This window comes from Camelina sativa, chromosome 12 (assembly GCF_000633955.1).
Source record: "Camelina sativa cultivar DH55 chromosome 12, Cs, whole genome shotgun sequence".
NCBI lineage: Eukaryota > Viridiplantae > Streptophyta > Magnoliopsida > Brassicales > Brassicaceae > Camelina > Camelina sativa.
Window position 1 is genome coordinate 2,084,799 of NC_025696.1, and position 12,770 is coordinate 2,097,568.

The following is a 12,770-nucleotide window of genomic DNA, read 5'->3' on the forward strand; positions in this document are numbered from 1 at the left end:
CATTATTCTATTTATGGCTGTAGTTTTAAGTTTCCTTTCTCTTCCTCGAACAGGTAGCAGTGGTAATTGAGCCTAAGGACAGGGAAGCCAACACTATGTACAAACAAGCTTTAGATTTTCTTTCAAAAGCTTTGGAAGTTTGGCCAAATGCGAACGTCAAATTTAACTATTTAGAAAAGCTGCTTAGTAGCATGCCACCGTCTCAGTCAGATCCGTCCACAGCACTTGCTCAGGGCTTGGATGTCATGAACAAGGTTCTGGAGAAGCAGCCGCATCTTTTCATTAAAAACAACATCAGCCAGATCTCACAGGTATACTTGCTGCAGTAAGCGTTATCCTAATATATGAAATCATTTCTGTTCTTTGCTGACTGTTCTGGTCTTCACCAGTTTCTTGAGCTGTCTTTCAAACACAAGATGTTCGACGCTGGGAAATCGCTATGCTCTTTGTTGAAGATGGTTTTCATCGCCTTCCCACATGATGGAGCTAGTACGCCTCCTGACATAAAGCTGTTGTATCAGAAATTCAGTGAGCTGATACAAAAACATGTGCATCCTGTTACTGCTCCACAAGTGTCAGGAGATGATAACTCTCTCGGTTCAATCGGCTTTATACTTGTTGTCCTCAAAACCTTGGCAGAGGTTCAGAAAAACTTTGTTGATCCTTATGTACTGGTGCATATCCTTCAGCGTCTTTCGCGGGATCTGGGATCAGCAGCGGGTGCTCATCCTAGACAAGTAAGTTATTCTTCAATAATAGCTACCTTTTTCGTAAGAGATAAAATCATATGCTTTTTTTCTTCCTTATCTGAGGTTAAATGGATTTTACATGGCATTTACCACCTTATTGACTGAGTATTAGAACATCTAGTGCATCTAAATAGCTATGTAGCATTTTCTTCATGCCTTCGTAAGATTTTCACTTCTATAGTCCTCACGTTCATCATCTTCGGGCTCTGACCCATCTCATTATATCATTTGCTGACATGTTTTGGTTAGTTAATATTTGCTGACATGGTTTTGGTACGTACGTTTATACTATCAAATTCAGGATATCATTTCTCTCTTTTGCTAGCTCCTGTAAATTTTCCCTTCCTTTTTAGAATTAATAACTAGGTATATGTTTCATGTTCCAATTGTGGCTTACTCTTGTGCCTTTTTGCTGTCCCTTTTTAGAGCCAGCGGACAGATTCAGATTCTGCAGTAACTTCTTTTCGTCAAACTGCTGATGTTGGGGCAGTTATATCTAATATAAAGTCGGTCTTGGAACTTATTGATGAAAGGGTTATGCTTTTAGCGGATTGCAAAAGACCTGTGACTCAAATATTGAACACGTTGCTTTCAGAGAAGGGGACTGATTCTAGTGTGCTTATCTGCGTGCTAGACATGTTAAAAAGGTGGGCTGAGGATGATTTCGGGAAAACAAGTTCATCGGGGTCCTCTGGTGCCTTTCTTACCCAGAAAGATATAGTTTCTTTCCTCCAGAAGCTTGCACAGGTTGATAAGCAGCACTTCTCATCTGTTGCTTTGGATGAGTGGGATAAGGCGTATCTCCAGCTTTTATATGGACTTTGTGCCGATTCAACGAAGTAAGTTTTCTTGTTTAAATCTTATCCTGAGTCAAAGCTTTTTATGAGAGAGATAATATCATCTGTTTTTCACTATTAGGTATCCGTTGGCACTCCGACAAGAGATCTCTCTGAAAGTTGAGAGACATTCCATGCTTGGTTTACGGGCAAGGGATCCTGATATGCGAAGGAAGTTCTTCTTGTTATACCATGAGTCTCTCGGAAAAAATTTATTTGCACGGTTGCAGTATATTATTCAAAACCAAGATTGGGAAGCTATGGGTGATGTTTTTTGGCTCAAACAGGGTCTTGATCTCCTCCTAGCCATTTTAATTGAGGAGAAGCCCATTACGCTAGCACCGAATTCTGCCAGGGTAGTACCACTTTTGTCATCACAAAATCCTGGAACACATTACCAACCACCTGCTATGCCAGAGGGACCTGAAGAAGTTGGCTCAATGTTTGATAGCATTGTAATGAAGCATGCACAATTTCTTAGTGCGGCAAGCAAACTTCAGGTGATTGCAAATTATTTAAATTTTTTGCTGAGGCGTTATGGTGCTTTCTTTTGTCCTGTTAAATCGAGAATAGTTACTAATTATTTTAGGCTCTTTTGGGTTTTTTTACCTTTGGAAGCTGGATTAATCTGAATAGATATTATGTTCTCTTTTTCTGCTATAGGTCGCTGATGTTGTTATCCCTTTAAGGGAGCTTGCTCACACAGATGCCAATGTTGCTTACCATTTGTGGGTGCTAGTATTTCCAATTGTGTGGGCAACTCTACACAAGGAAGAGCAGAAAGCTTTAGCTAAGCCTATGATTTCTCTACTTTCGAAGGACTACCACAAGAAGCAGCAAGGGCACAGACCAAATGTTGTTCAAGCACTTCTGGAAGGGCTTCAGTTGAGCCATCCTCAACCTAGGATGCCTAGTGAGCTTATCAAATATATAGGAAAAACGTACAATGCATGGCATCTTGCATTGACTTTGTTAGAGACTCATGTCATGCTGTTCACGAATGAATCAAGATGTGCTGAGTCTCTTGCTGAGCTTTATCGTTTGTTAAACGAAGATGACAGGAGATTTGGATTGTGGAAGAATAGGTCCAACACCACCGAATCGAGAGCTGGGCTTTCAATGGTTCAACATGGATTTTGGCAACGTGCTCAGAGCCTATTTTATCAGGCAATGGTTAAGGCAACCCAAGGCACTTACAATAACACAGTACCTAAGGCCGAAATGTGCCTGTGGGAGGAGCAATGGCTCCACTGTGCCACTCAACTTGGTCAGTGGGATGCCCTGGTAGATTTTGGAAAAAGCACCGAGAATTATGAAATTTTGCTTGATAGTCTTTGGAAAGCTCCAGATTGGGCATACTTGAAAGATCATGTGATACCCAAAGCACAAGTGGAAGAGACGCCGAAGCTTCGTTTGGTTCAAGCTTGTTTTGCCCTTCATGAAAAAAATGCAAACGGTGTAGGAGATGCTGAAAACATAGTTGGGAAAGGCGTTGATCTTGCTTTGGAACAGTGGTGGCAGTTACCGGAAATGTCTCTTCATGCTAGGGTGCCTCTACTGCAGCAATTTCAACAACTAGTGGAGGTGCAAGAGTCTTCTAGAATTTATGTTGACATCACAAATGGGAGTAAAGTTCCTGGAAATGCTGCTTTTGGGGGACAGGGAAATCATTATGCAGATCTGAAAGACATTCTTGAGACTTGGAGGCTAAGAGCTCCAAATGAATGGGATAATATGACCATCTGGTATGATATGCTGCAGTGGAGGAATGAGATGTATAATGTTGTTATTGATGCATTTAAGGATTTTATAACTTCAAATACTCAACTTCATCACCTTGGTTATCGTGACAAAGCATGGAACGTCAATAAGCTTGCTAGGATAGCTCGGAAACAAGGGCTTTATGATGTTAGCGTTCAGATACTTGAAAAAATGTATGGGCACTCGCAAATGGAAGTACAGGTACAATTCTCGTAGACCTTTAACTTTATTATTTGAGTTTCTTTGGGTTGAACATGTAGTTTTCACATAAATTATTCTCGCTTTTTTAATATATAAATTATTTCCATAATTTGTTAATATATTTATTCGTTTAATTGTTAATCCATCAATTAGCATGTGTGTGATATTTGAAGTCATGTATTGCCATCTCTCATCCTTTGCCACGATCCTATATAATAAGTTTACGTTCCCTGAATCTGTTTTGTTTGAGCTTGAAATATTGTTAATCATTAAAGTTCTCTTGGCCACATCTGTGTATGCAGGAAGCCTTTGTTAAAATTAAAGAGCAGGCAAAAGCTCATCTGGAAACGAAAGGAGAGCTCGCTACTGGTCTTAATCTGGTTAATAGCACAAATTTGGAGTTCTTTCTAGCGAAGAACAAGGCAGAAATTTTTCGACTAAAGGGGGATTTTCATTTGAAGCTAAACGACACTGAAGGTGCTAATATTGCATATTCCAACGCAATCACCCTATTCAAAAATTTACCCAAAGGATGGATAAGCTGGGGAAATTACTGTGAGATGGTATTTCTTCTGATTGGTTGCTGCTTCTATTCGTTTGCTATGAATAGTCCCTGTCCTCATATTAGACATTATATTCTACTTTTGTTTCGTAGGCATACCAAGAAACACAAGAGGAAATCTGGCTGGAATATGCCGTTAGCTGCTTTCTTCAGGGTATAAGATTTGGAGTTTCCAATTCCAGAAGTCACATGGCTCGTGTTCTTTACCTTCTTAGTTTCGATACAGCAAATGAGCATGTTGGTAGAACATTTGATAAACACTTGGACCAAGTACCTCACTGGGTGTGGCTTTCTTGGATCCCACAGCTGTTGCTTTCCTTGCAGCGTACAGAAGCACCCCATTGCAAATTAGTTCTAATGAAAATTGCTGCAGTATTCCCGCAGGTAATTCATATTAGTGTTGTATTTAGGTGATCTTTCTTTTTAGTCATTTCATCTGAGTATGAAATTGTTTTCCATTTCAGGCTCTCTATTACTGGCTTCGCACCTACTTACTAGAACGCCGTGATGCAGTAAATAAATCTGAACTTAGCAGAATTGTTTTGGCTCAAAGAATGCAGCAGAATGTTCCTGGTGTTAGTGCGGTTCATGGTGGAGGCAATTTACCATCAGAAACTCAAATCCATCAAGGTGCTCAAACAAGTGGGGCTGTTGGAACCACCCGTGATAATGGTAACCCACATGCGCAAGAAAGTGAACGTGCCAGTATGGAAAACAACTTTAATTCAGGGAATGATCAGCCTATGAACCAAAGCAGTTCAACTATCAATGAAAATAGTCAACACGCAGTAATACGGGATGGTGCTTCCTTGGCAATGTCTGCTGCTGGTGCTTTTGATGCTGCAAAGGATATTATGGAAGCTCTTAGGAGTAAACATAACAACTTGGCCAGTGAACTTGAGGTAGTATTCTGTTGGTGAATATACTGATTCTTTAAGTTCTCTACATACAAATTTCATGTGGTAGATAATTCCCAAAAAAGTAGGAAAAGAAAAGCTACTGTCTGGTTTATGTAGCTCAGATTCAGATTTTAACTCGATTGCACGTTTACTGCTTCTTTACTTGGATAATCTAATGATTAATTATTCCTCTCAGGTTCTTCTCACGGAAATAGGTTCGAGGTTTGTTACTCTACCAGAAGAAAGACTTCTTGCGGTTGTGAATGCTTTGTTGCATCGATGTTACAAATATCCAACTGCCACCACTGCTGAAGTTCCCCAACCGCTCAAGAAAGAACTCTCGGGTGTATGCAGAGCTTGTTTTTCTGCAGATGCTGTGACCAAGCATGTCGCATTTGTGAGAGAATACAAACAGGATTTCGAGCGTGACCTTGATCCAGAAAGCAATTATTTCCCTGTCACACTCGCAGATCTGACAAAGAAACTGAAAGACTGGAAAATCATTCTTCAGAGTAATGTTGAAGACAGGTTCCCCGTTGTGTTGAGATTGGAAGAAGAGAGCAAGGTGCTGCGTAACTTCAATGTTGTTGATGTGGAGATACCAGGACAGTACTTTGCTGACCAGGTAATTTGGATTGTTATCCTCGTTTTTTGTTTATAGGCAATGTGAACATTCTCTAGAGGGGCTGTAAATTAAAGATTCTGCCGCTCGTTCTTTTTCTTCAATCAAAATTTTATACGGATCGATATGATGATGCTTATGCTGCGTGGTGAACTAATCATATGTTTAACTGCACAGGAAGTCGCACCTGATCATACAGTAAAGTTGGATAGGGTTGGAGCAGACATACAAATTGTACGAAGGCATGGGAGCAGCTGCAGACGTTTGACTCTTATTGGCTCCAATGGCTCGCAAAAGCATTTTATTGTTCAAACATCATTAACTCCTAATGCGAGGAGTGATGAACGAATCTTGCAGCTTTTCCGTGTGATGAATCAAATGTTTGACAAGCATAAAGAGTCGAGAAGACGCCATTTAGGACTTCACACTCCGATCATAATCCCTGTCTGGTCTCAGGTATGCCTTGAAAAAAAATCAGCTTAGTTCCTCTTTCCGTTCTTGATTGAGTCGATGTTTCTTTCGATGAGTAATTTATGTGTGATTCAGTTTACCTGGTTTTCGTGAAACTTCACATATTCAACCTAGTCCTCCTTCTGGCTGCCCATAATAAGAGTAGGTAAATTTCTCAAGGAGGTATGGCATGCTAACATTTTTTCGTCTCAGGTCCGAATGGTTGAGGATGATCTCATGTACAACACTTTCCTTGAGGTATATGAGAATCACTGCGAAAGGAATGGTCGAGAGTCAGATCATCCTATTACCTACTTCAAGGAGAAACTCAATCAAGCCATCTCAGGGCAAATCTCACCAGAAGCAATTGGAGATCTTCGACTACAGGCTTATGGTGAAATCACAAAGAACATAGTCAATGACACCATCTTCTCTCAGTACATGTACAAGACATCAATGAGCGGAAGTCATCTTTGGGCTTTCAAGAAGCAATTCGCTGTCCAGCTAGCTGTATCCAATTTCATGTCCTTCATTCTACAAATTGGTGGGAGATCCCCAAACAAGATCTTGTTCGCCAAAAATACGGGGAAAATGTTCCAGACAGATTTTCATCCATCGTACGACTCCAATGGGATGGTCGAGCTCAACGAACCTGTCCCTTTCCGCCTCACAAGAAACATGCAAGCATTCCTATCGCATTTTGGTGTCGAAGGTCCTCTCATGTCAAACATGTGTTCTGCATCTCAAGCAGTTTTCTCCTCCAAGGTAATAAGAAATATTTACCAAAGCTTGAGTGATGCACTCAAATCATTTGGCCTTTAACCTCTTCTTCTCTTTTGCGAATTTTCAGCAAAACGAACATCTTCGGTATCAATTAGCCATGTTCTTTCGCGATGAGCTTCTATCATGGTTTGGAAGAAGACCTCTTGGGGTGCCTATTCCTCCTGTTACAGGAATTGCTACTTTGAGTTCGGCCGAGCTGAAGCACAAAGTTAACTTAAACGTTGACGATGTCATTGGACGAATCAGAGGAATAGCGCCACAGTATTTCTGTGAAGAGGTACAATCATCAATTACATCTCCACGAGTTTTTGATGCTACTAAAGTTCTCATAAAACTCAAAAGAAAGCTCTTGTCCATTTCCTGAACTGTTGAATCTGATATTTTCGAGTTGTTCATTACAGGATGAGAACTCGGTGGAGCCGCCACAGTCTGTACAAAGAGGTGTGAATGAATTGGTGGAGGCAGCTTTGTCGCCTCGCAATCTATGTATGATGGATCCAACATGGCATCCGTGGTTCTAACTTGCTTTAAGTTGAACTTTTAACCATTTTGAGGTAGAATCCGAGTTTTGAAGAGGTTAGGTTTGTAAATAGTTTACCTTACCGCGTTCCAACTCATTAGGGTTTTTTGGATGATTTGTATTGGAACAACTCATCTAAAGTTAAAAAGTCGAAATTTCCTCTACACAGCAGTTCACAAGTTTTGATGGTAAACAATGCTAATTACACTGCGAAACTAGTGGCTTCATTTTCGTGTGCCAGAACTAAATTAATACTATATGTATTATACTGCGTCTTTTTTTTTTTTTTGTGAGTTTCCAAAGGTAACACAAAAAAATGAAACAGAATGATGTCAATCTTGTAATTACAGCACTTTTTTTATTTTCATGGCCCAACCCTNTAGGTACGGTTCGGTTTGATTTGATGCCTGGAATATGTGAAAGAACCTTTCATCACTTTAAACAGAGTTTTCCTTTAAACCCCATCAGAATTTTCTGTTCAAATCAACTGAAGAAGATTCGTCTTTGAAGGCTACAGATTTTGGTTTGTCAGACTTCATAAAGCCAGGTAAGTCCTGCAAGTTTTTTCACTTGTCCAGTCTTGTCTTTGATAATTGAGAGCTGGATGATATATANCAACGTTTCGCTCATTTTTTATGAGCCATCATCGCTGTGAATATATCCTCCACTAGAGACAGACCCGAAGACCATCACATGGGTCTCTGTTTCTCTTCTCCTAAAGCCACCAGACATGGCTCCAGTCGCCGGATTCCTAATCATCAGGCAAAACAGAAGGTAAGTAATAAAAACAAGNGAAGCGCTTACTACGTTGCACCTGAAGTGTTGAAACGTAGGTCGGGACCTGAATCAGACGTCTGGAGCATCGGTGTTATCACTTATATTCTACTCTGCGGGAGAAGACCCTTCTGGGATAAGACTCAAGATGGAATATTCAATGAGGTCTAGTAATTTTCTGACAGAACAAAATTTAAAGCAATGATGTGTTTTTTCGTGAATACTGACTTGAAGAACAGGTCATGAGANTTGGCTTTACATACGTAGCCACCGATAACAACAATGGAAATCGCGTCGCGGTCAAGAGAATCGATAAGGCCAAGGTAAAAAAAAACATCATTGGATTCACACGTTTTCTTGATTTCTCTATGATTCCAAAAGCTCATCGTGAATGGGTTTAACCTAAAGATCCATAAATTTCTATTCAACCATTAATTACGTCATTGCTTGACCGCAAAGTAAGCTCCCCATCCCAAGTTTTTGGCTGGCTCTAAGATAGTTTTGTCATACCAAGTTCGTCCTTTTTTCATGGCAAAATGGTTTTTTGTGTAATTTGGTGTGCAGATGACTCTACCGATTGAAGTGGAAGATGTGAAGCGAGAGGTTAAGATACTAAAAGCTTTAGGTGGGCATGAGAATGTGGTTGGGTTTCACAATGCTTTTGATGACAAAAACTATGTTTATATAGTTATGGAGTAAGCTACACGTTTTGACTCTGTTTTTCACCAATCATTCTTTTGCTTGCGATACAAGAAAAAATGAATATACCCTGGCTTTAATGAGTTTTTCCTTTTCCAGGTTATGTGAAGGTGGTGAATTGCTAGATCGAATACTAGCTAAGTAAGAGTTTGCGTTATTACATAAAACTAATCTGTAGAAAATAAACATTTTGGGAAGTTAACGTTACTTTATGTGTATATGTTTCTAGGAAAGATAGCCGTTACACCGAGAAAGATGCAGCGGTTGTGGTGAGACAAATGATGAAAGTTGCAGCTGAGTGTCATTTACGCGGTCTAGTGCACCGTGATATGAAGCCAGAGGTAGGTACGGTTCGGTTTGATTTGATGCCTGGAATATGTGAAAGAACCTTTCATCACTTTAAACAGAGTTTTCCTTTAAACCCCATCAGAATTTTCTGTTCAAATCAACTGAAGAAGATTCGTCTTTGAAGGCTACAGATTTTGGTTTGTCAGACTTCATAAAGCCAGGTAAGTCCTGCAAGTTTTTTCACTTGTCCAGTCTTGTCTTTGATAATTGAGAGCTGGATGATATATAGAGACGATTTTGTGAAAATGGCTGCAGGAATGAAATTTCAGGATATAGTAGGAAGCGCTTACTACGTTGCACCTGAAGTGTTGAAACGTAGGTCGGGACCTGAATCAGACGTCTGGAGCATCGGTGTCATCACTTATATTCTACTCTGCGGGAGAAGACCCTTCTGGGATAAGACTCAAGATGGAATATTCAATGAGGTCTAGTAATTTTCTGACAGAACAAAATTTAAAGCAATGATGTGTTTTTTCGTGAATACTGACTTGAAGAACAGGTCATGAGAAAAAAACCTGATTTCAAAACAGTCCCGTGGCCAACCGTTAGCAACAGTGCCAAAGATTTCGTGAAAAAGTTGTTAGTTAAGGAGCCGCGTGCACGGTTAACAGCAGCTCAAGCACTATGTATGTTATGCATATGCCATGAGCTTTCCATTGTCTGAGGTTATATTCACTCATCTTCTTGATGGTTTGGGTTTGCAGCACATCCATGGGTGAGAGAAGGAGGTGAGGCCTCAGAGATTCCAATAGACATATCTGTTCTGAACAACATGCGTCAGTTTGTGAAATTCAGCCGCCTTAAGCAGATTGCTCTTAGGGTAATTATATATTGTATTTCATATGAATAGTTAAAAAGAGTTTTCGTTTTTTACCTGAGTTGTTATGTTTTTGTAGGCTCTGGCGACAACAATTGATGAGGATGAGCTGGATGATCTCAGAGACCAGTTTGATGCTATTGACATTGACAAGAACGGTTTTATAAGCCTTGAGGAGATGAGGCAGGTACGAAATAGACAACACAAGTAAGCGATTTCACCGCATGACTGCAATGGAGAGTCTACTAACTTTCTAGTCTTAACAGGCTCTTGCAAAAGATGTTCCTTGGAAACTGAAAGATGCAAGAGTAGCAGAGATTCTTCAAGCGGTAGGTAAACTGAGTGTTTAGGACTAAAAGCCCCTTCCTGATGTGTTAGTGTATAATCCAAAATGTGTCTGTGTCTCTGCAGATCGATAGCAACACTGATGGCTTGGTGGATTTCACTGAGTTTGTGGTGGCTACTTTGCACGTAAACCAATTGGAGGAACATGACTCTGAGAAGTGGCAAGAGAGGTCAAGAGCAGCATTTGACAAGTTTGACATAGACAGAGATGGGTTTATAACTCCCGAGGAACTTCGAGTGGTCAGTCTCTCAAGCCTTTTACATTCCCCTCTTTTCTCTGCTTTGTTTTCTAAGAATCAATGTTTGCAGCAAACGGGTTTGAAAGGCTCTATAGAACCACTGCTTGAAGAGGCAGACGTGGATGAAGATGGGAGACTCAGCATCCATGAGTTTCAAAGACTTTTGAGAAGTGCAAGCATCAAGTCAAAAAATGTTAAAAGCCCTCCTGGTTACCAGCTTTCTCGAAAAATGTAAATTAACAAGTCCATAACCGTGATCTCCCATACACAGAACATTATCTGTCACCATGTTTTTTTTTACTGTCAGACCAAGAAAATTGTATATTGGATAAAACCCGTCTGGTTGTAAGGTTTAGAAATGTTTCTCACGTCTTACAACAATAATAGTTCAGTTGCAAAGAGATACAAAGCAATTGACTTTTTGTGTGTTTTATTTGCTTGTGATAATGTTACATAGTTAGGTGGTGCTATTGAGTTCCTTCTCAATCAAAGTACTAGAACACAGGGTTGAGGGGAATATGTTTATCGGTTTATGCCTTTAAAATGTCATTCACACCACCGGGGGAACTATCTTGAACAGCTTGAGATGAGGAGTAACTATTTGATGAGTTTGCAGTAGGTGTCAAGCTTTCTTTCTTCTCTTTTCCAGAAACATCCTGCATAGAAGTAACTTTGATCAGTCTGTGAGAAATATAAATAGTAACAACAACAACACAGAACGAACTTGTTGGTAAAGCCATAGAAGATTTATCACTCACCTGTTGAGCTAAAGAAGGTGCATGGACTTTAAGCTCAAGCTCTAAACCAACATCATATTTATGGTCATTGCCTTGATCTAAAGACTTGCTTTTGTAATCTTGTTTGCTTGAAGCACCAGAAGATGAGGAACGTTTCTGAACCGATGCTTGTTCGATTCGAGGATTGACGACTGAGGCTGAATACGGTATAAAAGTGGACTGGCCCTGAGTTATGGCTACTACAGGGATAGGATAAGCGTAATGTGGTCTCCATGGAACCATACTTCTGACTCTATGCTGATACTGAGCGTTGAGTATCTCAATATCTGACTTGAGAGTTGCTTTTTCCTCTCTCAGCTCGGTCTTCTCTTGAATAAGCTGCTTATAGCAATGGTAAAAGATAATCACAACGAAGTAGAATCCAGTAAGAGAATAATAATAATAATTGGTAAGTAAATCAATTATTCACCTCATGAGACTCTTGAGATAGTGTTGCATACTCAGCCTTTAGTCTTTCAACTTGGCTCATCACATCCTTCAGCATTTGTATTGTATCAGTGAGAAGTGAAACTTTGTCACTCTTAGGCCTATTTGGATCTGCAGAAAGAAACCATTAAAATCTCAATTCAAAAGTCTTGTTAGATAGATAGATAAATATATAATACCTAATGCGTTTCCAAGCTCAAGAAACTGTTCTTTGAGCTTATCTCTACGAAGCTTCTCGCTCTGCTTTACGAGAACAAACTGTTTCCTTGTTCACTTCCACCACCACCATCTCAGCTCTGAAATTTAGACGAATTCAAAACTATGAATAAACATGACACAGCCATAAAGTTTAGATTTTTAAGCATTAAGACCTGAGATTATGTCCCGAAGTAGAAGAAGAAGATGAAGAAACAGAGGATTCGGATTCAGAGCAAGCTTTTGGTTTCTTCGATTGATCCATATTACAATGTCAAAACTTCTAGTACAAAAACCAAGGAAGATAAAGAGAGAGAAGAATAAGAAATAAGTAGAAGTTGGTTTCGTTTTCGTCTTCTTCAACGTAAGTATAGTATATAAAAACCCAATCCGGCGATAATGGTGGTGGACGCCGACGAGGCAAATCAACAACTTGTGCTCCCCACGCGCCACCATTCAAGAGATATTATACTCTACGCCTGGTTACACTCTAACTTATCCACGTGTACAACCGTTGATTCAACTGACTTTAGTCTTCTCAGATCTCAACCGTCCAACGTTACAACCTAAAATAAAGGAACGATCTTTATTGAACTTTGGGAGTGGAAGAAAGGGGAGAGAGGATGAAGATTGTGACTTACAACGTTAATGGCCTTAGGCAACGAGTTTCCCAGTTTGATTCTCTTCTCAAACTTCTCGATTCCTTCGACGCTGATATCATCTGCTTCCAGGTTTTTTTTTTTTTTT

At 39.9% G+C, this 12,770-nt stretch overlaps 4 protein-coding genes and 1 pseudogene across 5 annotated transcripts in view; 4 read left to right on the plus strand and 1 right to left on the minus strand.

Annotated features, from left to right (window-relative positions):
* The window catches only part of LOC104729576 (transformation/transcription domain-associated protein-like), a 41,292-nt gene that overhangs the window by 9,463 nt on the left and 19,059 nt on the right, over positions 1–12,770 (plus strand). The gene's annotated exons all lie outside the window — the stretch shown is intronic.
* Positions 59–7,547, plus strand: LOC104729575 (transcription-associated protein 1-like). 2 transcript variants are annotated; one of them, XM_010448527.1, is made up of 13 exons: positions 59–311; positions 390–737; positions 1,176–1,588; positions 1,668–2,085; positions 2,249–3,547; positions 3,850–4,110; positions 4,203–4,493; positions 4,574–5,011; positions 5,205–5,633; positions 5,808–6,086; positions 6,294–6,845; positions 6,931–7,140; positions 7,265–7,547. In XM_010448527.1, exons 1-13 carry the CDS (start codon positions 96–98, stop codon positions 7,382–7,384), a joined length of 5,274 nt encoding a protein of 1,757 aa, XP_010446829.1. In that variant the 5' UTR covers positions 59–95; the 3' UTR covers positions 7,385–7,547. The 2 variants fall into 2 exon arrangements, with proteins under 2 accessions (XP_010446829.1, XP_010446830.1); XM_010448528.2 differs by lacking the exon at positions 59–311 and having other exon boundaries at positions 658–737; positions 1,384–1,588.
* On the plus strand, positions 8,114–10,946 carry LOC109127885 (calcium-dependent protein kinase 18-like). Its single transcript, XM_019233440.1, has 14 exons — positions 8,114–8,157; positions 8,217–8,322; positions 8,397–8,480; positions 8,722–8,852; positions 8,956–8,997; positions 9,086–9,197; positions 9,287–9,365; positions 9,460–9,629; positions 9,704–9,830; positions 9,909–10,024; positions 10,101–10,208; positions 10,288–10,350; positions 10,433–10,606; positions 10,676–10,946. The coding sequence occupies exons 1-14, from the start codon at positions 8,114–8,116 to the stop codon at positions 10,838–10,840; spliced, it is 1,521 nt and encodes a 506-aa protein (XP_019088985.1). The 3' UTR covers positions 10,841–10,946.
* On the minus strand, positions 11,019–12,574 carry LOC104729573 (annotated as a pseudogene).
* The window catches only part of LOC104729572 (DNA-(apurinic or apyrimidinic site) lyase 2-like), a 3,294-nt gene continuing 3,135 nt past the window's right edge, over positions 12,612–12,770 (plus strand). Inside the window, exon 1 of the mRNA XM_010448524.2 lies at positions 12,612–12,754. Within this exon, the coding sequence (XP_010446826.1) occupies positions 12,647–12,754 (108 nt within the window). The 5' untranslated portion in view covers positions 12,612–12,646. The remainder of the gene's footprint in view (positions 12,755–12,770) is intronic.